This window comes from Mustela nivalis (assembly GCF_964662115.1).
Source record: "Mustela nivalis genome assembly, chromosome: 16".
NCBI lineage: Eukaryota > Metazoa > Chordata > Mammalia > Carnivora > Mustelidae > Mustela > Mustela nivalis.
Genome location: NC_139035.1, coordinates 17454422 through 17479242, shown reverse-complemented (window position 1 = coordinate 17479242; position 24821 = coordinate 17454422). Strand labels below are relative to the sequence as shown.

Here is a 24821-nt window from a genome sequence, read left to right as displayed (position 1 = left end):
GTTCCCTTTTTAAATTCCGATTTCAGTGCTTCATGCTGAGCAGTGGAGTGAGCTGCTTATCTCAAACTGTGGCATATCAACGTGAAGCAGGAGGATAGGTGGGCTCGGGACCACTTACCCCAAAATCAAAGCAGTTGAATGAAGAGTGAAAATAAAGTCGAGGCCCCATGCCATACATCTTCAGGGACATCTCCAAGAGGAACAGTCCCAGAAACAAAAACTCTGCATAGTCTGAAAGCATCAAGAGCAGAAGCATTTGTTTTGTAGATGCCATGGGCTCCCGCGTCCTCCAGCCCAACCTCCTGAACCTTACGGAGGAGCCCTCAACGCCAGCAGGACACAAAGGCAAAGACATTCAGTGACCATATCAGGTGAACCGCAGGAAAAGCCTGATGATATCTGGATACACTCTGACCTGGGGGGCCCAGGCACACTCCACACATCAGCTTTGCTCTCTCTCAATGGATGGGCTTGTCACTGGCCGATAAATGCAATATGACTCTCAGGAGAGAAAGAAAGGGCTTTACCATGGCACCGATGAAAGAGCAGGATTCGCCCTACACACTCCCACCTGTGACAGCACCCTGGATCCCCACTTACACCAGTGGCAGCCCTGCCCAGAGCCGACCTAGACGTTCCCGTCTTGGTCTATTAGCAGTAACCACTGGCCTAAGAACTTTCTCCCCAGGACTTAGGTGACCAAAATGCTCTATACCATTTAGTCTCCTTATGATATTCAGTGAAAGCCTTAGAGTACCCAAGGCTAACCCCATTTTGTGGTCTTATCAGGAAAAGATTCATCCAATTTGATCATGAACGACAAGGGTACCAGTGCTGTGATATCCCCACCCCTTGAGGCAACCAACGCTGCCCTCCCCACCAAGAGTACTGCCGGGCCCAGCAGGACGCCCGTCTGCTTGTGTTCACACCCGAATCCAGCTGCACCACGCTGACCAGCGCTCACTGGCCACTTACAGAGAAGATGCGTGAGCCACTGGGGCTGGTTGTGATGGACGATGGCCACACAGGCAGTGTTGAGAGCCACGAGGCTCAGCACGATCCAGTAGAACACCTGGGATTTAACCATGTGGCGGATAGAGATGCGCAGAAGCCTTTCTTTGTGCCGGAAATAGGAGGCCCCGTCCACCTTTGTACTTTTGATGCTGGCTCGGGCGAGAGGGGTGCCTAAGGGGAGAGAAGGAAGGAAGAAGAATGAGGCTGCAGGACAGATTACTCTCCATGGCAAGGAGGTAGTCAAAGGGGGCGGTGGATAGCTTCAGTCCTGGGGGGCTAGGCGACCCCCACATCACAGGCCCAGGGCATCCCCATGTGGTGAGCTATGTAGCTTCTGAGGCAGAGACCCTTGCTTTTCCTTACTGGCCACTCTCAATTCTAGGAAACCGAAAGGTTCTCTGGGCACGACACCAGACACGGACCCGGTGTCCTGAATCCTAATAGGGGGCCATTTATGTTTTTAACAGATTGGGCTTCTCTCTGGCCTTTCCTTTTAAATATGCTTCAGGCACTGGAATCGTTTTGCTGCATTTGTGATGATTTCTCCCCTGGCAGTCGAGAGCAGCAACGGTTCTGCACACCTCGTCTGCTTTTAAGGATGAAGTGAAGGAGGAGGGAGAAATCTGCCATCCCTTTTCCTGGGGACGTTAGAGCTGCCAGTAGCCAGCCTATCTAAGAGAACCTGGGCCTGAAGAGGAACCATTTAAGAGCTGCCAATAGGAATTTGTTGAACTATCACATGGGAGTGGGTGGTCGCTCCCACTGTGGTCAGGCAAATGATCGCAGGTCCTCAAATGGGGGTCACTAGAAGCAACAGGTCCTCGGGATCCTCTGAACAATAACCCAAAGTTGGCTCTCATGATCACCTCCAGGACGGATAGTTCTAGATGCAAATGGGAGACATCTGCCGCGCTTGAAGGATCTGGGTGGGACTCTAAGCCTTAACCCTCATGGTCCATTTTTCTCTAGAATCAATTTACAAGTCCTTCCTTAATTACATCCCTGAATTCTGGCTTCTTTTGATTCTATTCCTCTTCGTGGTGCTTCTCAGAAGAGAGGATCGTCTTCTTACGGCAGCTCAGACAAGTCAAAGAAGACCTAAGTGTTTCCACTCACCCACAGAGGAGATATCCACGCAGTGCTCATCGCTGGAGTCCCGAGTCATGGCCTCCGTCCGGCTCCTTTTGATGGTTGCCCTTCGAAGCACTACACCAGGGAAGGGGGAGGCCGGTGAAAGACCAGGAGCACAACCAGATAATTCAGGTCAAAGCTCAGGACTCTGTGTCAGGGGCTCCTGTGACACAGGCAGCTGCCTCACACCCCCTGGGCCGTGGTTACAGAAGTTGCCAGTGTCTGTAGAAACACGGCTCCCATGCTCAGCAGCACCTCGAAACACATGGGCTCCAGAACCCTCGCTAGACCTTATCTACATGCGGTAGGTAAACAGGCGCTCCCTATCTATTTGTTCTGGCTCTTCAAAAACAACGCTACTTCCCGCTTGTGAAAGTGGTCCCAAGAGGATGCCCAAAAATTTTCACAGGAGATCCCTTTCCGTGCCACTGGGTGTGTGATGGTCTTTTTATTGTACGGTATCAATCACATGCCCTAGAACAAAGCAGCTCTACGAGTTCATTTCCATCATTTTAAAAAGCATTTAAATCCATGACTCAACTCCCTTCATTTTAAAGCATGAGAGATTTTATGACAGGGAGACTTTCATTTCAAATCCCAGGGCACTCCTCTTTTAGTTTTTTTTTTTTTTCCCCTCCTCTTTTATCAAGAGATGGCCACGGCCTAAGAGGGCACAAATGCGGGCATGTGCCAGAGCACGGCCTTACCTTCTAAGGCTGACGTCCCAGCATTTTTATTTTCTTCGGCAAGCATGACTTCCTCTATATGGAAATAAATGGTTTAGTGAATTATCTGTAAATGTCAAATTATTTTGCAAAATGAAAAATCCCCCGGGGTGGCTGTGGTTCCAGGGTAGCAGAGAGAGAGAGAGAGAGCGCAAAGAGTTCACAGCTCTGTGCAGGCACCAGCATCAGAAAGACAGCCAGGGTCACAGAGGGAGCTCCTGAGTGCACATCAGAACAGAAAGGAAGTTCTGTAATGAGGGGGCGCTTAGAGGCTGATGGTAAAACTCAGCTCTGTGTCTGATAACACTTGTGAGCAAGACCTCATTTTTTTAAAAACTACATTGGTAGGAGTGAAATCTCCTAAATTGGTAGGAATGAAAACTTTCCATTTCTGTTTTTCCTTCTACCCAGTTTCTGTAACCTTCTTCTAGCAACAGGAGCTTCCTTGGTGTTTTGTGTCTGCAGCACGTACAAGGCTTACCAAGGCATAGCATCTACCACCCCGTTCAGGAGGGAGACCATGTTTTGAGCTCGTCTGCTTCTTGGAGGAAGAGCAGAGGAAGATGCCAATGGCCCAGAGAAGCAGGGCTTGTGGGCTTGCTTCCTCTTACCCCAATCTCACAGTCTGCCTTGCTTGAATGGAAGAGGCTTAAGCTCATCATACATTTGTGCCTCTGATAGAACGAACAAATATTCTTTGTCCACCTTCTTGGCACAGAGTTCCAAAGCCCTTGGAATTTACTGTCGTCTGTGTGCAAACAAGATGACTCATTGTGGGGGAGGACTGTGTTACCTGGGGATCTGGACAGGTCACCAGAAAAAAGCAACCACATATTTGGCTATAACCTTCAGCCCCATTCCCCCTCCTAACTCCAGGAATGGGTGAGGGGCTTGAGAATGTTTAATTGCCAATGGCCAATGAATTGATCAAGCGTGTCTATGTAATGGAAACTTCCAAAAAACAAAAAACCTCCATAATGGGTCTCAGGAAGCTTCCAAGTTAGTGAACACGTCGAGGTGCTGGCAGGATGATATGCCTGAAGGGGGCACGGAGGCTCTCTGCCTCCACCTCTAGTTTTCTCTTCCATTGGGTTGTTCCTGAGTCAAATCCTTTGTAACAAACTGGTGATAGTAAGAATAATTTTCCTGAGTTCTGGAAGTCATTCGAGGAATGATCAAATCTGGAGCCCTCTAAATTTGTAGTCAGGCAGGCAAACATGCAGACCACCTGGGCCGGGCACCCTGTGTACAGGTGCTGTGTGAAGCAAGGGCAGCCTCGTGGGATTAAGTCCCTAACCTGTGGGATCTGTGCTAATTTCTGGTGGTATTTGGTGTCAGAACTGAATTGAATTGTTGGGGACACCCATTTGGAGAACCAAAATGCTGGCCAGTGTTGGAATGAGGAGTCTGGTTGTTGGTATTTGGAAAAGAACCAAACAGCCCCTTGCATTCTCCTCAGGACCTCCCCAGGAACAGTCCTGCCTTCCAGGACGGGCCCTCACTAGCGGGATATTCTTTTCCAGGAAAACTTGTTTAGAATAAACCTCACTAGCATCCCTCCAAACTTACAAACTAGCCCTTCTGTCCCATATCTGGCAGGATTCTGAGTCCCCTTTGGGAGCGATGCCGATGAATTTTGATCCCCGCCCCCACCTCAGCCACAGGAGGGGTTGTCGGAGGCCTTGAGCAATCACTCCTTGAGATTCCAGCTGCTGGGGAGAAGCTTGCAGCAGGCCCTATTAAACAATGGCTTAATTGAAGCAATTGTTAACAAGTAAGAGGACAAGCAGAAGAGGGTAAAGTCATTACCATCATTCCACCTGCATATAAAACAGAGAGGATGTAATGTACTTCCCAGGGAGGGGAATATTTGGGGACTGGGGGGGTGGGTACCGCACATTATACCAGGTCATAAATGTTCAGCTTTCTTTTTGAAGTACAGCCTCTGGCAAAACTCTAAGTGAACAGGTTAAGTGTTATTGGTGGGATGCTCCTTTATGCAGACATAGAGGGTTTTAAAGTCAAGCACAGCCCACGCTGTTCGTTCAGGAGGGCATCATTTAAAAATCAGACACTCGTTAAAATCACCCTCGTGGCAACGTGAATGACCTCATCCAGGGGGTCACGTCTGCTGTGTACAGCAGCTTGGGTGCTGGGGTGGGCAGATCTGAGGATCCCCAAGGCAGACGGAGGCTGTGTGGGGCTGCTGAGTATCTGAGAAGCGCTTTGAGGGCTTTGGGTGTGGAGCTGCCCCCCTCCCCCACTGCCTTTTGCCAAGTTCTCTTTCGAACTTGAGAGTGTCTTTCCAGGGAAATATAACCCATATGTCTCTGATTCACTCACACCCCATTTGCAAAAGGAAGGGCCAGGAAGCACAATTTGACGTCGCAGTGCGTCTTTTTTCTTAGAAGGAGAGAGCTGGCTTTGCCAACTGGAAGAAAGTGGAGCCTTGGAATTCTGCATGTATGGAAAGAGCAGAGCCACAGAGAACAGCATCCCGTGCTGCCTGACCACGAGTCGGGTCACGGACGGGGCGGGGGAGGGTCTGTGCCAGATTCTGCTACTAACGGCTCACTGGGGCGGTCTGTCAGATGGTTCCTCCACCCAGGAAGCCAAGGACGGTGGGGAACTTCAAGCTGCCTGCCAGACCTGGAGGCAGATCTGCTCTGTAAGGCTGAGCTACCATTCTGGAAGGAAGGCAGAGAGGTTCACCCCCCTCCCCTCCACGAGACCTCAGAGAAGAAAGGGCAAATTTGGAAGCACCGTCAGTGGGCACGGAGCAGGCCTCCAGAGGCAGCCAAGAAATGCAGATGGTCCTAATTGGGAGGAGGTTTTCAATCTGGCTTTGAAATGGCACTTTTCATCACATACACACACTTTCACCCCAGATAGGTGATCAAAGGTTGACTCCAAAACCGAGAGAGAGCTTTTGTGTGTTGGTGGTTAGAACGGGAGGGCCATGGTGTCATTCCAGAGCTGCTGTATGTAGCAGAGTAAGGCTCAGGCAGCTAAGCCTCAAATCATATTCCAAATTTCTCCTGCGAGACCTCACATTTGTGATCTGCTTTCTACCGGGAATGAAGGGAAAAAAATGCTGTCAAGTGTATTTTTTTATTAAAATAAATTACTCTTTGCTTAGGATGAAAATAAAGATATATAACAGCCATGTGATGCAATCTTTAAAATAATAAGGAAAGAAAACGCATCCATTTTGCTGACAGATACAGGGTGATCGATTCCTCTCATAAGCAGCGGAGCCACAGTCAAACTTGAATCTGGTGGCTCTGTGGGTTAATAAAATCGTGATCGGTTTGGACCTATCCTCAAGGCTGGGCAAGAACTGTTCCTGATGCTGAGCCTCGTAGTGAGGAATAGGGGATGGCTCGGGGAATAGGAACAAGCAGCTGTTGCCACCCACTATTACTCGCTTACTGCAGTGGCCTCGCCGTCCACATTCCTGCTTCTGGCCTTGCCCTCCCACTGTCTACTTTCAGTGCAGCACCTCCAGATCATCAGTCGGACCATGTTCCCCCGCCCTCCGCCCAAAACCCTCCAGTGGTTCTTGCCTCGCTTACAGGAAAACCCCAAACCCTTCCAGTGGCCCATAAAGTCTGCCTCCTCCTCCCATGACTGCCCCCACCCTGTCTTCCTACTCGTCTCCCCTTACTCATTCCTTCTGCTCCTGTAACATTCCTGGCCCACCTCCATACTAGAGCCATGGCACTGAAATACCCCCTCAGACATTCCCACGACTTATGCCTCCACTCCTTCAAGTCCTTCCCCAAAATGGGTCTCCCTGACCTCCCTATTTAAAATCACAACCTACCGCACACCCCATAACCCTACCCTGATCTGTGTTCCAGGGTACTTGTCACCTTCTTACAAGTTACTTATGATTTTATCTCTGCCTTCCCCAGCTAGAGGGGAATGAGCTCTGCAAGAAGAGGCTTCCTGCCATATCCCAAGTTCCTAAGACAGGCGCTGACACAAAGGAAGCGCCCACTAAATATTCGTGGAATGAATGGATTGCTGTTGCTGCTGGTGTTATTATTGTTGTTGTTGTTGTTAGCAGTCGTGTAAAATGTTAGCCACCTGACCTCAGCTCTAGGACTGGGCTCTGTTCCCTCTCACTCACCTCACCTTGCTAAAATTCGGGCCTCACGAAGGTGTTTGGTAGAACAGGGACAGTTAGGCCCCAGAGGAAGCAAGAGGGACCAGCAGGGAACCCACACAGCTGGTGAGGCAGCCAGCACCTCTCGGTGCTCTGGCCAGGGTGGCCCATGTGAATGAAAGCAGTGGGGTCAGGGGCAGGGGGCTGTCTGCAGGGAGGTCTGCGCAGCCCCCCACACCTCACCTGCTTTGTCTATCCAGGCGCGGTACCCATTCAGCTCGCGCTCAATCTGCTGCTGCCGCCGCAGTTTCATGAACGCTCTCCGGTTCTCCACTCTCTCTCTCTCTTTGGCAAATTCCCTGTGGACGAGAGGGGGAGATGCAGAAGTAGTGAAGGTGGGAAGCACCAGGACGAAGAGGACGGGTGAAGCGCGGAGAAGCACGAGGGAGCCAGAGCAGGCGTCCTCTACCCCTCGCGCGCCCCGCCACCCCTTTGTTCCAGACTGCAACTGTGATCTTAAAATGCTGCACAGAAACCTCGCTCCTTTGGCTTCATGCAGCTGACGTCCCAGTCAGCCCTTAACGCCCTCTGCATGCTCTATCTGGAAAGGTACTTTCTTAGTCATGGGACACACCAGGGTTCAAAATGCTATGTTCTGTTTCCCCAGCTACAACTCAAACCCTCAGCAGCCCCGGGGGGATCCACCTTGCCTTTGTGCTTTTCATAACAACCATGATTAATGTATATTGACCAATTAATGCGCCAGCCTTGTATGTCGTTGTACAGACCCGTGGACTCATTTAATCCATTACAGGCACCCTAGGAAGTAATAAGTGCTATTAAAATTCCTATTTAACAGATGCGGAAACACCAAGGATTGAGAAGGGAAGTAACTTTCTGGGATCTGGAGTCAAACCACAGCGCTGTGCTTCCCCTGGCAGCCTGTGGCCCTGAGACCAAGAGCACCCATGCCTCGAAGGGCTGATTGTGTGTGAAGATGGCTGGCGGAGGTTAAACAGGAAAGGGAAAAACACAGAAAGGGCCCCTGGCTAGAAAAGAAAGTGGGAAGGTGGGAGCTGTGGGAAGGGACATAATGGGACAGAGGGCAAGCCAAGGGCAAAAATCAGGGAGAAGACACAGTCCACTGACAGGTGCAGGGGACCAGAGTCTGTGGCACAAGACAGCCAGAATCCTAAAGTCCCATGGGGAGAAAGAAGGGAGAAGAGACACGAGGGCTCCGTGGCAGAGAGGAAGACGAACACATTCTATATGGGCATCAATAAAGGCACACGGGCTGAGACACCTGTCCAGCAACCCGCTCTACCGAGGCCCTTCTCATCACCAGACATCCCTCCAGGCCACAGCGCCGCTCACCCGAGGAATGCTCTCCAGCAGGGGCCCAGGAGTGCTCCTGCTGCCCAGGGAGCTGCTGAACTTCCTCGGGGTGTCCCCATCATTAAAGAGGCGAAGCCTGAAGAGGAAGAAGCCCAGCACCCACGGTGGGTCCTGCCAGCTCCTCCCTTGTCGTGTATTTCTTTGATAGGATTTCAAATCCACTTGCTTATGGCTTAAGTGCAGTTGTCTTAATCGACTTGTATATAACAAAGTGGAGAAAAAAAGATGTATTTAGAAGGGTTTTTTTAAAATATTTTACTTATTTATTTGAGAGAGAAAAAGTGAGCAAGAGAGCGAGAGAGAGCACAAGTGTTGGGGGCAGAGGGAGAAAGACGACTCCCCTGCTGGACTGGGAGGTGGACTCAGGGCTCAACCTCGGGACCCTGGGATCATGACCTGAGCCAAAGGCAGATGCTCAACCAACAGAGCCACCCAGGTGCCCCCAGAAGTAAACTGGTTTTGAGAGAAGAATGAAGTCAGTTGTGTCAGGATGTCACCATCTCATCTGTTCTGGCCCCTTAGAACTCAGCTGCTGAGGGGCCCCACTGGGGGCTTAACAATGAGCGTATGAAGCGACAGCAATGGCAAGGGAATACTAAACAGTGACCAAAGTCTGTGAGGACAATCCAAGAGCATCTGGTGTGAGCAAGCCTACACTATACCGATCTAAGACAGCTCCTTGAAGAACTTGGGGCAATCGGCTCCAGCCTTAGTAAAGCAGACTTCTTTTTTTTTTTTTCCAGTTTATTTTTTTTAATTCCAGTACGTTAATATACAGCATTATATTAGTTCCAGGTATACAATATAGTGATTCAACAATTCCATGCCTCACTCAGTACTCATGAAGATAACTGTGCTCTTAATCCCCGTCACCTCTTTCGCCCATCCCCCCACCTCCTTCCCCTCTGATAACCATCTGTTCTCTATAATTAAGAGTCTATTTTGTAGTTTTTTTGGTCTCTTTTTTCCTTTGTGCATTTGTTTTGTTTCTTAAATTCCCATAGGAGTATCTGTCTTTCTCTATTTCACTTAGCATTATACTCTCTAGATCCATTCATGTTGTTGCAAATGGCAAGATTTTATTCTTTTTATGACTGAATAATATTCCATTGTGTATATATACCACATCTTCTTTATCTATGCATCTACAAATGGGCATTTGTACTGCTTCTATAATTTGACTATTGCAAATAATGCTGCAATAAACATAGGATGAACATACGTTTTCAAATTAGTGTTTTTGTGTTCTTTGGGTAAATACCCCATAGTGGAATTACTGGTCATTCTATTTTTAATTTTTTGAGGAACCTCCATACTGTTTTCCACAGTGACTATACCAGTTTGCATTTTTACCGATAGTACATGAGGGTTTCTTTTTCTCCACATCCTCCCCAACACTTGTTTCTTGTGTTTTTGATTTCCGCCATTTTGACAGGTGTGAGGTGGTATCTCACTGTGGTTTCCCTGACGATGAGTGACTTGAATATCCTTTCATGTGTCTAGATGTGTTGGCCATCTGGAGGTCTTCTTCAGAAAAATATCTCTTCATGTCTTCCGCCCACTTTAAGTTGGATTATTTATTTTTGGGGTGTAGAGTTGCGGGAGTTCTTTATATCAACCTTTATCAGATACGTTGTTTGCAAATATTTTCTCTGATTCTGTAGGCTTTTAGTTTTAGTATTTCTTTTGCTTTGAAGACACTTTTTATTTTGATGTGATCCCAATATTTTTGCTGTTGTTTCCCTTACCTCAGAAAATAGATCTAGAAATATGTTATGGCTGATGTCAGAGAAATTATTGCCTGTGTTTTTTTCTAGGATTTTTATGGTTTCAGTTCTGAGCATTTAGGTCTTTCATCCATTTTGAGTTTACGTGTACGGTGTAAGAAAGTGGTCCAGTTTCATTCCTTCACATGTAGCTGTCCAGTTTTCCCAATGTCACTTTTGAAGAGACCGTTCTTCCCATTACATATTCATGGCCTCCTTTGTGGAAGATGGACTATATAATTGTGGGTTATTTCGGAGCTTTCTATTGTGTTCATTGATCTTCTGTAAAAATACCACACTGTTTTGATTACAGATTTGTAGTATAGCTTGAAATCTAGGATTGTGATACCTTCAGTTTTGTTCTTCCTTTTCAAGACTGCTTTGGCTATTTGGGGTCTCTTGTATTTCCATTCAAATTTTAGAATTGTTTGTCCTAGTTCTGTGAAAAATCTATTGGTATTTTATAAGGATCTCATTAAATCTGTAGATTATTTTATACATTTTAACAGCATTTATTCTCCCAATCCACAAGGAGGGAATGGCTTTTCATTCTTTCTGTTATCTTCAATTTCTTTCACCAGTGTTTTATAGTTTTCAGAGGCCAGGTTAATTTGGTTAAGTGTATTCCTTGGTATACTGTTATTTTTGGTGCAATTGTAAATGGAATTGTTTTCTTATTTTCTTTTTCTGCTACTTCATTATTCATGTACAGAAATGCAATGGATTTATGTATATTGATTTTATATCCTATAACTTTACTGAATTAATTTGTCAGTTCTAGTAGTTTTTTGTTGGAGCCTTTAGGGTTTTCTAGATACAGTATCATGTCATCTGCAAAATAGTGGATGTTTTACTTCTTCCTGGCTAATTTGGATGACTTTTACTTCTTTTTCTTGTCTGATTGCTGTGGCTAGGACTTCTAGTATATGCTGAATAAAAATGATGATTGTGGACATCCATAAAGTAACACTTACAGGCAGTGGGGAAAGTCAAACAGCAGCCCCATAAAGAACATTTTTCCCATCAACACTAGTTCCCCTGTTCCCTAACAGTATGTTCTAACATATTGCACTACAGGACTTTTACTTTTGCACTAGTAGCTGGACATCAGCTCTCAGTTGGCTAAGCTGTCTCTTCCCAGTACCAACTTGTATCAAGGTATACCTCAACTAAATTTGTCTTTTATTCCTTTCATCTTCCCTTACCTGGAACAATAGTGTGATTAATCTGTCATTGATTTGGAGTATATTATTTCTTTATTGGCTTATTAAGAGAAATTATCCTGTGTACTATTGGCTTGTAAAATTCCTGCAGTAAACCTATGTTAATGTTAAATATGTTAGTTAATATTATTTAATTAATGTTATTTAATGCCATTTAACATTAACTTATGTTAATGTTAAATAAATTGCTGGCAAAGACAAACTTAGCCTCTGAGCATAATTTGCCTCCCAAAATAAGATAACCCTCATATCCAGGGAAGAAGAAACAAGCCAGGGGTTGAAGGACATGCCACAGCCCCCAGGCAGGGGAAGAGGAAGAACCTCATTCAGCCTCTCCTGCCAAGATATATGGATTCCTTGGCATGGACACCTTATCATGGTCAGGCAAAGGGCTTGAGAATAAAGCACATTAAGGGAGAAATTCTGGGCTCATATTCAGGTTCAGCAGGTTCTACCAACAGTGTTGTGGGGGAATAGAGAGGGAAACAGTCAAAATGAAGAGTACAGGACCAGTGAAAGTCAGAATAACAGAAGCCATGGGGCACCCCTTTCCTTTCCTTCTTCTCTGGATTATAACAATTAGAAAGCAACAAGGGACTGGCTCGGTTCATGGCATTACCATCTACCAAAGTTTCTACCTTTTGTTCTTTATCTTCTTTCTATCCCTCTTGTCCAATTAGTGCCATGTTCTGTTGGTTCTATCCCCAAAACAGCACTTGGACCTACCCTCCATTCTTTGTCCTCACTGCCTTGTCCACGGCCTCATCCTTTTCTGCCTGGATTATTACACTCCCATTGTCTCTCAACCAGCTGTCTCTCTTCCTTTCATTTTATCCATCTCACACACACTTTCTAAAACACACACTAGATCTGATCACTTCCAAACCTAAAATAATAACCACAGTGAGTAACATTTGTTGAACACCTTCTAGTTTCCAAGCACCTTCACACATTTTGCTCATATTTTTTTATAATCACTCTAAGAAAAAGGTGGAACAGGTATTTTCATCCTCAATTTAGAACTTAAACAACTTGTTTCAATTTCAGTAAAAAACAGAGCCAGGATTGAACCCAGGCCTGTCTGCTCTAAGAGCCCAGGCTCTTCATGCCCCTGATGTCTGTCTAGCCCAATGGCATATTCATATGCTACTTACTTTATTATATATATATACATATATATATGTATATATATATGCATTGACTTTTCAACTACACTCTGGGGATCCAGAAAGTTTTAAAAAGAAGGTAATATTTTAAGGAAGACCTTGAAAAAAGGAGAATTTAAGCAGGTTGTGAGCAGAAAAACACAATAATCCTTAGCATCTAGAGTGAGCATCATTACCAACAGCACCATTTTCTATGTCAGAACACTGAACCTAAGGGGAGCTAAGTGGCCCTTTGAGAGAGCTAGTGTCCAAGGACACAGAGCCACTAAGAGCAACCAAGACCTTCATGTCTTCTACATTCCATTTTCTTTCTATTCTCCCTCTGCTCCTCCACAGCCTCCTCCACGTTCTGCTAAATGAAATACAAACACCTAACATGACCTTCACAGTCTTTCACAGCCTGATACTAACCTTTCCTCTAAGCCTCGCCTCCCGTCATTCGCACCCACCCACCTGCCTGCAGCCCGCGTGGCTGACTCCCGCAGCAGCACCCTTCTCCCTGTTCTGGAGAATGCAGCTCCGCTCTCCAGGGTTGGTCCACCGTTTCTCTGCCGAGAATCCCTTCTTAACTGCCAGAGTCTGTCAGAATCCTTCTCCAAGGCCAGGTTGAAATGTCACTTCATCTGTTCAGCTTTCCCTTCCTCTCCTTCCTCCCTGCACAATCTCCAGCCTCCATCCTTTCTTTTCTCTGTGCCTTTACAGCTCATCTCCCAGCCAGGCTTTACCGTGGTGAGCTGTACATGTGACTATGTGAGCCTCTTGTGAAAATACTCCGTGTCTTACTCAACTCCGTATCCTTCCAGACTAGACAGACTAGGCCTGACACATGGTAATATGCCCAATATAGATTTCTTTTTAATTAAAAATATCCAGGCTGACTTGGAGAGTATTCTGATAGCTCTACCCTGGTTCCCAAAGGCTTAAGTGAAGGAACACTCCAACTCTGTACTGGCCCAAAGAGAGGCAGGTGAACTAGCTGGAGAGCAGCAGTGGTCAGGTAATTCCTGGACACCACCACCACTGTTTCCCTTGGTTTGACTCCACTAAAATCTCTGCAAAATCAGTCCATGACGTATGCTGTGTGTCACTTTCCACCTGGCCCCCAGAATTACCCGACTGCTTGATTTCCAGTGGGAGAGAGAGACCAACAAAGCCCAGTCTAGCCTCCCTGTGTATTTGGAAGTTTTCTGGCTCTGGGTCTCCTCAGCTGGCTTCCCTACTCTCCTCTACTGGCACTACAGGCCCCCGTGAACTCTCATGCTTCCACCGGGCCTCTTAGAAGGCAGAGCTCAAGGACCCAGAGCCTACCAAAACTCCCTGGCCTTTTAAAGAAGCCTCTTAGCTTAAAGAACTAAAGCAAAGAATATGCACCAGTGGGGATAATTCCTGAGCGGGCCCTGTGTCAGTGGAGGAAGAAGGGCTGGGTAGGGGGAAGGTTCTGTATTATGTCTATCAAGGAGACTTTTCTGTTTTGTTTTTCCATTGGGGGCCTAGGGCACAAAGTCTGTCTTTCATACCTGTCACCCCTCCCTGGTCGACATAATTGTGCCCATGGCTTATCTCCCTGACTAGTCAGTCTACGGGCTCCATGAGACCAAGCAGAGCCTACATTGTACCACATTTCAACAAGACCCTGTGAAGTTGGATCCAAGGCCTGTTATTACAGTAGATTTCACAGGCTATGGAAATAACATATGAAGAACACCTAATATTCAAATAACATATTTGTGACTTGTTAAATTTTTAAATATTTTTTAAAAATTTATTTGTTTGAGAGAGGCAGAGACAAAACACAAGCAGGAGAGAAGAGGCAGAAGCAGAGGGAGAAGCAGACACCCCATTGAGCAGGGAGCCCAATGAAGGGCTTGATCCCGGGACCTTGGGATCATGACCTGAGCCAAAGGCAGACGCCTAACCTTATCTGAGACACCCAGGCACCCTGGTGATATTTCTAATCATGAATCGCTTTCATATAAATGATTTCATTTATACTTGTAAAAACCCTGGGAGATGCAGAAAGGCTCTTGCCCAAGATCAACTCATCAGCAGAAGACAGAGCCAGAATTCAAGGTAATATATTCCAAAGTGAGGTTAAGTGCCATTTCCACAGCTGTCTTACATGCTATCTAGATGTCAACATTTAAAATCAGAAGGGATTTAGTTTCAGCTCAAGGAAAATAAGGACCTAAAGAAAATAAGGACCTAAAAAGAGAGTTTTGTGCTTTTTCTAAAAGGACAATCTTTTTAATTGAGAGAAGAGCATAAAAATCCATTGTTCTGTGCTGGGTTAATAAAGACACAATATAAAATTCATGGCATTAGTCAAGCTAGTAATATATTGCTTGATTTTGTATGTGTAGTATAGCCACCAATGATTTATATGCAGCTTACAGTCTAGAGAGAACAGGGATGGACAGGATTCAATTCCAATACCTACCAAAAGTTAAGTGTCTATTCTAAACTTAGATCTAATATGTCCACCATTCTTGGAAGTATAGATATGCCTGGTCCCAAGGAAAGGAAACATGTGTCCTGCCACCTATCCCCTCTTCCCTGAAGACCTGAGTACTCCTTTTCACAGAGGATCTGGGATTATTCAGATGATGATGCTTGGCAAAAATAAAGCATACAACTGCTACATTCAGATGACCACTGCCAAACTTTCTACTGAAAGGTACCTCAAAGAGAGGCCCTCCAAATATCTCAATTTATCCAATTCCCTTGAATTGAGCAAGGAAGTGTAAAAGAAGGAACTCTGGCTTACAGTGGAAAGTGTTCATAACCCCTCAGCCCTTCTTGCATCAGCCTGTGGCTTAAGGTATGAGAATGGCTAAACAACCCCTTTTCATTTGCTCCATCCAGTGGAAAAATACCCACAGACAGAACAGAACTCAAGTTGGGATGCATCTAGACTCCAGAATCCCAAAAGGGGGAACAAAAATAAATCCCAGGTGAGGTAGCAAAAATACTACCAGGTCTGTTCTCAGAGCTAGGTATCCTGATAACCTCTGTGCTAACAAAGTGGCAGTGATCTCTCTGTCTCAACTTCCCTGTCAATCATTCTCTCTGCTCATAACCACCACAGGAATATATCGGGTTATTCTAGGAGTCCAGACTGGGTTCCTGTAAAAGACTGGAGGATGGTAAAAATCCAAATTGTGTTTCACTGCAGATACTTCTTACCCAGTTCTGTGATCCATAGTTTTTAGCTGTACCTCCTCCCACTTTGTTTTGGTCCAGGAGGATAATTTGCAGTTCCCTCCCATGACAGAGCCCTCACATAGATGGAAAGAAAGTGACTTGAAGCTAAGCATGAATGAGCCTCTATTCTAGTTGTCACTTAGGCATGCAAGGTTTGGGTTTCTGAATTTCAGTTATGGGAACTAAGAAGAAAGCTGATCTCCATGTTCTGCTTGGTTAAGAACCATTTTCTTCTTTCAGCCTAGGTGGTGAATTTACACTTGTGATTGCTTTTGTTTTGCAGCAGTTCACACGAGAGGCATAATTTGTTAAAAAAAAAAAATCAACTATTCCTACACAGCCAATTATAAATTATCCACAATTAGATGAAGTGGAAGAATTACATAGATAATCTCACACAAGGTATAACACCCAAAACAGTGTCATGTGTGACAGTGGGAGATGGGAAGTATTCAGGGAGAAGGCAAAGTTCTCTTTCAAGTCATATTTAGGTAAATATTAAAATGGGTTTATAGTTCATGAATTTATAGACCTATAAATGGGTTACTGCCAGATATCCACATAGGGCTAATCTGTGTATCACTACATTAAGGTGACCAGTTTTGGTCCATGGGTTGATGTGAGGGTGCTCGGTCACTCACATTGCTGGAACTTACCATGAGGTGATGAAGTCACCAGGACTAACCAGGGAGAGTCAATGAAGCCTTGCTCCCGTCTGAAATTCCTGTCCATGTTATGTCACCTCAGAGTCACCAGGCACCTAGCCAGGTAGCTCTACATTAATCTAGACAGTGAGGATGGCATTCTGGTAGGTCTGCTGTGATAAGAACCACTCTGTGGAGAACTCTGGCTCCTATGTGACTCTCTAGCTCCAGACCTTTCCGCCTGCTTCAGTACACACCCGGGGCTTTGTTTCCCGATGCAGAGGCCTCTGCAGCTGTCATGGCAACCAAAGAGAAGACAAAGCCAGCCAGGATGGGCTGGCCTGTGTGACTCAAAGATCTGTTTACCCACATTCTTGTGCACGCTTGTACGCTTCATCACACACACACACTGGCACACATACACACATGCTCACATGGGCACGTAGAAGCATATGCAGACAGACTTTGCCAAGCACACAAATGGCCACATGGTCATGTTCCTGCTCTTCTCTGGAGTCCATGTTTCCAAAATGCTTCTCTGCTCCCAGAGGAACTTGGCCAGTCTTCCGATAAGATATTTGCTCTGGGAAAGGGGAATTTGGGTTAGACATCCTTAAAAAAACCTCTTCAACCCTAAATATTCTAAAATCAAGAGAAATTGGGGGACGTCAGATAGGCAGTTGTGTGTTGGCTGCGATGTCCTCTCGGTCTCATTGGAACATGGGCTGGGGGATGGAGGGTAAAACAGCTTTTTGGTTGTTCTTGTGAGTCCAGGGAAGCTTTTTCCCATTTTTCAGAGGAGCAAACACAGTCCAGAGAAGGTAAACACCTTCCTGAAGGTCACACAGTTCAGCTGTATTATAGTTATTTATGTCTTATCCCTTGACTTGTTCCAGAAAGGATTTAAGGAGCCTTAGGTTGCTAATAAATAAAGGCCAGAACAGCACCCAGTTCTCTAAATGCCATCCAGTGTTGACTCTAATAAGCACGATGGATGGGAGTCCCGGAGGGTGAGGAATGTTTAACTCGGGCACTGTATCTCACCGTCACACTTCCCCCGAGATCACGGGCTTTGAGAGGGCTCCTCCAATGAGAAGTCGTCCTTTCCTAAGGCAGTTAAGGCAAATAAATGACCTTACACAGAGCACAGTATCCTACCCTTTTTCCTCCACTCCATACCCACAGCAATGGAAGGAAGGCCATGGGTCTCACATATCAGAGTATCAGGTAGGGGGTGCTAACAAATCAGCTCTCCCAGCCTCCTCTTCCACATGCAGGGAAACCAAGGCACAAATAGGTCAGATGGCTTGCTGGTCCAAGGCCGGTAGCATGTGACGGCTGCCCGGAGCAGAACCTGGATCTCCGGATTCCAGAGCCAGTGCATTTTAAATCTGCATGACATTTTAGTCATGAGAAGTCAAAGAAGCACGTTCTTATAGAATCTTGGGGGAATTCACAGTTCTTTTTATTTTTTTTTTTTCTTGTTCCTCTTGACATTGAGATCTCATTTATTTGAGTAGATGCAGGGCAAGGCCTGGCAATTAACACAAAGGGGATAATGAAGGAGCTGGAATATGTTTCTGTTGAGTTTTTGGCCTTTTAACCTTGAAGTTGGTGTAACCCAGACTGTTAGAGCATAATAATTAAAAGTTCTGAAACAAAAATTGAAACCAAAACCAAACTGGATTTGAATCCTGTCTACATCCGGGTATGACCTGGGACAAGTGAACATCTGAGTCTCAGTTTCCTCCTTTGTGAAAAAGGAATAAATGCCATACCTGTCTCAAAGCGTTGTGAGGGTTAAAGTAAATATCAGATGGAAAATGCCAAGTATAGTATCTAGGAGAGTAGGTGTTCTAAGTGCCCATTTTAAGTATCACTGACACTCCTGAGAATGTATCATAATACAATTAATCTATTACCAAGGCCTTTATCCATCCACCTATCCATCTCTACATATTTTGCCTCCAAAATATAATTAATTGAGTACCTGCTGTGTGGTTGGCATTATTTTAGAATATGGGAATACAACAGCAACCACAAAAGAGAAATCCTGGTCTTCATGTAACTTACATTCTAGTGGAGGAGACAGACAAGAAAACAAGATGGAAAAGAGCAACATAAATATGTTACATACGTGTAAGGGCTAAGGCAAAATTATGGCATAGAAGAAGAGCAGTAAGTATGGGGAGGAGGTCTGGGATTTGGGGTAGAGTGGCCAGGAAAGGCCTGGCATAAGAAATAACTTGAGAGGTGTTAGGGAGGGAGCCATCCAGGTATCCGAGGGAGAGCATTCCAGGAAAGGCAACAGCCAGGGAAAAGCTCTGGGGCAGGAACTTTCCAGAGGAGCATTCCAAGAATAGAAAGGGGCCAATATTGCTTTGGAATGGACTGAATAAGCAGAAAACAAATGATATGAGGTCACAGTGGGTCACAGGCTGTGTGGAGGTGGACAACTAGACCATGTAGGACTTCAGAGGCCCTCTAACAATTTGACTTTTACTTGGTGTGATCTGGAAGCCACTGGAGGGATTGGAGCAGAGGAGTCAGTGACCTAAGTTTTCACAGAAGGTCTCTGGTCACCCTGTTGACAACAGGCAGATGAGGGCTAAGGGTTGGAGCAGGGAGACCCTACAGTTTATACACAGATCACGGCTGTCTTGGCCAGAGTGGAAGGTGTGCAGATCCTGAGAAATACCAGGGCTCTGGATACAATGTGAAGGTGGGGCTAAGAAGACTGGATAACATTTGTGGCGTATAAGAGAGATCTGGGTTAAAGATGACCCCCCCACACCAGAACTTTTTTAGTGTGAGCAACAAGAAGGATGGAGTTAAATGAACTGCGATAGAAAAGACATTGTGAGGAGTAGTGATTTGGGGGCGGGGAGGATGGAGTGGGGATCTCAAGTTCAGCTACGTACATAAGTCAGCTAGATATCCAGACACATTCGCATTAAAAATCATTTGGCCCAGCAGCACTAATTCTGTTCTCCATGTGGTATACACCAGCTGCTTCAAGGAGTATCCTAGACAGTCTCTCTGCCACTCCTTCTTCTCCTCTGCTGTCATATGCTAGGAAGATGGTGACTGATTTTTTTAGCAAAATACAATCCAGAAATTATTGTTGCTATCGCTGCAAATAAGATTCAAAATAAAACCAAAGCCCACAAATATTCCTGAATGATGCATTATTCCATTCCAACTGCTTCACAGCTCCTCCCATCAGCAGGGATGATCCAGGGACAGCGTGTACTAGGGACAGAGAAAAGTGACACGTTCTCACGTGCTTGTCCTTAACAAGCTTTTAAGATGGGAACTAGGAAACCATACTTCTCTTCCTCTTCGACAGATCAGAATATCAAAGGCCTAAAGGATCAATGTGACAGATGGACAGACACAGAGTTACAAAGTGGAATTCAGATCTCCCAACTCTGTACACCTAACTGCCTCCCGGTCCACACCAGCCCACTGTTGCACAGACACTACCAAGGCAGGAACTCTAGGGCACACACGAAGCCTTCAGTGTCTTCCTGCCCATCATGGGATGTGTTTCAGTCACAATACTTCAGTGGGCTCAAAGCCCTGTGGTGAGGAAGAATGAGCCACGGGAAGGAAGGGATTTCATATTCCTTCTCGCTCATTTCCCCCTCCGCCCGCCCCCCACAGCACTCTATAGCGAGAAAGAGGCTTCTTGACAGAACAAATGGCTGTGTTCTTTTAAGAGACACTCAGATCCTCTGAGAAGTTGGAGCAATCGATGCTGCCCTCCCCACCCCAGAAGGGTCTGGAGGTTCTGAAGAACGGATGAGGCGTGTTCAAGGGAGTGACTGAGAGTATATTACCAAGTTGAGTCATTATACACTTAATACTGTGTGGGCTTTTCTTCTTTCCTTTGTAAAAAGCTTTGAATTTCCCACAGTCCATTGTTCAACAGCCCCAGATAATTTAAACACTAAAGATTCCTCTCAGGGAGGTAAAATCCTCTGGTTCAGCATCAGAAGATTCTTCCCTGTTAAAACAAGACCTTTCTTCTGCTTTGGAATGGACAAGTGGAACCAAAGAGAAGGCCCAGGGTTGACGGAACAGGGGTGGTGGATAGTGAGAAGCGGAGCAGAAATCTGAAGGAAAAAAAAAAAAAGGGGGGGCTGGCGACGTCAGAAAGGATGAACACCCAACCCGGCGTCAACATGGATGGGACAGAAATACGTCAAACAGAGAAAGACAATTACATGGTTTCACATATTTGTGGATTGTAAGGAATAGCATGGGGGCCATTAGGAGAAGGAAGGGAAAAATGGAGGAGGGGGGAAGCAGAGGGTAGACAAACCGTGAGAGATTATGGACTCCGGGAATCAGACTGAGGGTTTTAGAGGGGAGGAGGTGGGGGATGGGGGAGCCTGGTGATGGGTATTAAGGAGGGCACGGATTGCATGGAGCACTGGGTGTCATATGCAAACAATGAATCAGGGAACACTACATCAAAAACTAACGATGTACTTAATGATGACTAACATAACATAAATTTTTTTTTTTTTAATAAACTGTATTATAAAATGGAGAAAAAAAAAAAGGCTAGAGAGAACAAGATGGGGAGTCCTGAGGGAGGTGAACAAAGTTTGCAGACTTGATGTTGGCTAACGCACCAAGTGTGAGCTTACCATGCAGAAAGGCCATGTTTTCTACTCACTATCCTGGTAAACGTCTCCATGACAGGTTAGGCAAGAGTTTTCTCTCACATGTATTCATTCATATCTTCAGGGTACATTAAAGAGCCCCTCAAACTCAGCTCGATTTTTCAGACAAAAAAACTGAGGCTCAGTGCAGGTAAACTTGCTCAGACTGCTCACACACCTGTATTAGAAACAGCCATACCTCAAACATTTCTGTTCCTTATAAACTGTCCACTTACTTGTTGGTGGCCCGATTACGTGGTCAACTCTGTGAGGGTAGGGGCTGTGTCAGTTCGCTCTCATTCAGTATCACACTCATAGTTCCAGCACCTACTGGCTGCTCAGGAACCGTTTGCTAAGAGAATGAACGGCACCCCACCCCCACAGGCAACCACTGGGCAAAGGGCAGTTTTGGATTTTGGAATAAGAGGAGAGAGCGGGTCCAGTGGCACAGGCTCTGGGCCTCAGTCCATAAGATGCATCATCCCACAATGTGCGTAGTCAATGGTAGGGGGCAGGGGAAGCGGGTGGTGGCACAGGGCGGTGCATGAGGACCCGTGATTCCATGACTCCCACTTATTTTTCCAGGAGACGCTTCTCACTCTCCATTGCTTCTCCTCCAAACATGAGCATGTCCCAGGACCCAGACCTGGGTCTCCTTGAGTGTTCTCTCTCTACGTGATCTCAGAGCCCCATGGAGTCAACACCGTTCTATGCTGAAGATCGCATTTATCTCTCTAGCCCCAACTCACCAGTGAACTCCAAAGCCATCGGTGCAACCATCTACTTGGTATCAACAATGTGGACGTGAACCTGGCCTCTCAAACTTAAGATGGCCAAAGCAGAACTTTTAATTTCTCCCCCAAACTGCTCCTCCTCTAGTCTCTCCCCATCTCAGTAAGCAAATAACACCACTCAGTCATTTTCCGTTCTTCTTATCCATTCTCCTGTCCTCACCACAAGCCCAATCCAATCTATCGGCAATTCCTAGCCATTCTGTCTACGAACGTCTCTCAAACTCATTGCTACCACCTGAGCCCAGGCTATTCCGGTCTCTTGCCTGAATGCTTCCTACCCTCAGCAGCCCATAGTAATCTCACTAAGTGACTTCTTATTTCCACCCTTCTCCTGATCACCCCCATTTTCCTCATGGAAGGAAAACTGGGTGGGGGGGTGACTTTCGAAATACAAAAAAGTCCTCTTTACCCCTGCTTATGACTCTCCCCCTGGCATCTCAGGACTAAAATCCAAACTCTTTACTACAGTCTACATAACCCTAATGGGTCGGATCTTTGTCTCTCTCAGGGATCTTTCCAGATCACAGAACCAAAGTTAACAAGCCCACTAGTTGTCATGCTCTACTGAATCAGGCTGTTTTACTTCATTAATAACCTTTGTCAGGAAAAGATGATTTTTTTCCACCTGTTTATTTTTTTCTTTTCAAAAGAATATAATAATCTTCTTCTACAATGTTCAACATTGTGTCCTCAGTGCCCAGATACTTAGAAGGAACTTAACAAATATTTGTTGGATGAAAGAATAAAGGTAACAGAGCATTCAAAATTATGTATTCTTTTCTCTGGAGATAAGTTACCTTCACGACTCACGACCACCACAGATCCCATCTACTTGTGTAGGATCAATCCCTCTACCTCCAAGAATTCGTTTTCAACCAAGCCACTCTGAAAACAAGCTATCCACCCTTATTTTGACGCTTTACAAGTGGGTTTTCAAAACCGTGCCAAAGCTGCAAAGTGTCCTCACTTCAAGGAATTCTTTAGTACATTTGGCTTAAATTTTTTCTGCCACTGACAGCTCATCCCTTGCAGACTCCCTTCCGTTGATGGCTATTATCTTTTACTTAGAGGTCTTTTTAAAATTGAAGATACTTAATAAATCACCAACTTCTTTAGCTTATCTTGCAGTTAACCTAAGTTCTTTGATAAAATGCAATTCATTATTACCCCATTGAAAATTTCAAAGCCTATTAGGGACAAAAGCAGGTGATGTACAAGCAAAGATGTTCTCCTTTGGAAAGGCTAGCATGCGGTAGACATTACTGCTTAAGACTACTGGAGGCTATGCACTTTCCAATGAGGACTCTGTAATTATAAATACACAACTAAAGTAACAAGATGTCCTAAAAGATAATTAAAAACGTAGTACAGTAAAAACAAAAAACAAAATAAAAAACAACAACAAACAAAACCACTGTATTGGACTTTGTATACCTAGTTTTGAATCACAGACCACCGCCAAGTCATTTAACCTCTTGGAGGTGGGATTTCCTCATACATGGCATTGATAAAAATAGAGTGGGCTCACAAGAGTACCTAGCATGGTCTATCTTAAATATATGTGGGTTGAATCTGAAGCCCAAAGTACTAGTACTCGGAAAATCCAAAACTCTGTCATGGATAACTGTTGTCATTTTATCACCTTGGGAGAGTAACTCAAAACAGACATTTGGGTCAAGGATAATACAAGTAAGTCAGCATCAGAAAGGAAGGAATACCAAGAAGAAAGTGCATCTTTTCCCCCACCCTGTCTTAGGTATGCCCCTGAACTCCGCTAAGGATATTTCTGCCCTACTCTCTGCTTTGTGCAGTTGAGGGGATGAAATCATACAAAGGCATTAAACTCACATTCTCATCAGGGAAGGAAGTAGGAAATGTATATTGCCCTTTTATTATCACAGAAATTAAGAGAAATGGATTCTCATGGAAAGTGCCAGTTTTCAAAAGCATAAATAGCCAGCCATATCCTTTTGAAAGGAAACATGCTCTGCTAATAAACACTGATCACTTTTTAGCTATCCTATATCTAAATATTACAATTCTAAGTGAAATAGGAATTCTAAGTGAAAATATGACTTCTTCCCAAAACTTCAATTCTTACCTGAAAATACATCTTATTTGAAAACATTATCCTTGCATACATATGGCTCCACAGTCATAAAAAATTACATGCATACATGTGGGTACACACGTATACACACATTTATTGCCAGAGCCCACTTACAGGAAGGTTAAGACCTGAAAAGATCTACCATGCCAACGTTTTTTCTGGAGGTTTACCTATTCCTTTGTAGATATGCCCCCTACCTGGGAAGCTGGTAAGTATAGGCCTTACTTCAAAGGGGGGAGGGGGGTGACTCAATAGGATTAGCTCAATAATTCTTACATTGAAATACTGTAATCACTAGGTTCCTATCACTGTATTTCTCCCTAATGCTATTCAGAAAAATGACTGCACTTTATAAAGAATCTGAAAAGTCAAAAAAAAAAAAAAAAAAAAAAAAAAGCTTCTGCTTCTGGCAGAATGATCCACTAGTGTTCTGAAATACCTTTTATACAAAATTCCCAGATGCTGGGTAAATTGCAATAAGTATGGCAATTAACACATTGCTAAACTTAAGTAACAGAAATCTCCATGGTCAAAAAACAAAAAAGACACATGCTATATAAATATTTCCCCCCAGGCTGTGGCTTGTCTACGTTCATTTTCTTAATGCTGCCTTTTGGATGAACAGTTTTGTTTTGTTTTGCTTTTTTATTTTGACAAAGCCCAACTTAGGAATTTTTTTGTTTTATTGTTTGTGGTTTTTTTGTATTCTGTGCAAGAAATATTTGCCCTAAATTCTCTGACATTCTCAAATTAATATTTATCTACAGAGAGAAATAGGGGTCAGATTTTTTCTTCCCCATACCAATATCCAGTAGATCCGACATGATTTATTAAAATAAACTGTCCTTTCCTCATTAAATTGACTTTG

At 44.9% G+C, this 24821-nt stretch overlaps 1 protein-coding gene across 6 annotated transcripts in view; it reads right to left on the bottom strand.

The window, feature by feature from the left end:
• Positions 1-24821, bottom strand: part of CACNA1E (calcium voltage-gated channel subunit alpha1 E) — a 497661-nt gene that overhangs the window by 82660 nt on the left and 390180 nt on the right. For all 6 annotated transcript variants that reach the window (XM_082701733.1, XM_082701731.1, XM_082701735.1 and 3 more), the window contains 5 exons: positions 7225-7340; positions 2853-2906; positions 2131-2220; positions 976-1185; positions 119-231 (listed from right to left, as the gene is read on the bottom strand). In XM_082701733.1, coding sequence (XP_082557859.1) covers positions 119-231; positions 976-1185; positions 2131-2220; positions 2853-2906; positions 7225-7340 — 583 coding nt within the window. The remainder of the gene's footprint in view (positions 1-118; positions 232-975; positions 1186-2130; positions 2221-2852; positions 2907-7224; positions 7341-24821) is intronic.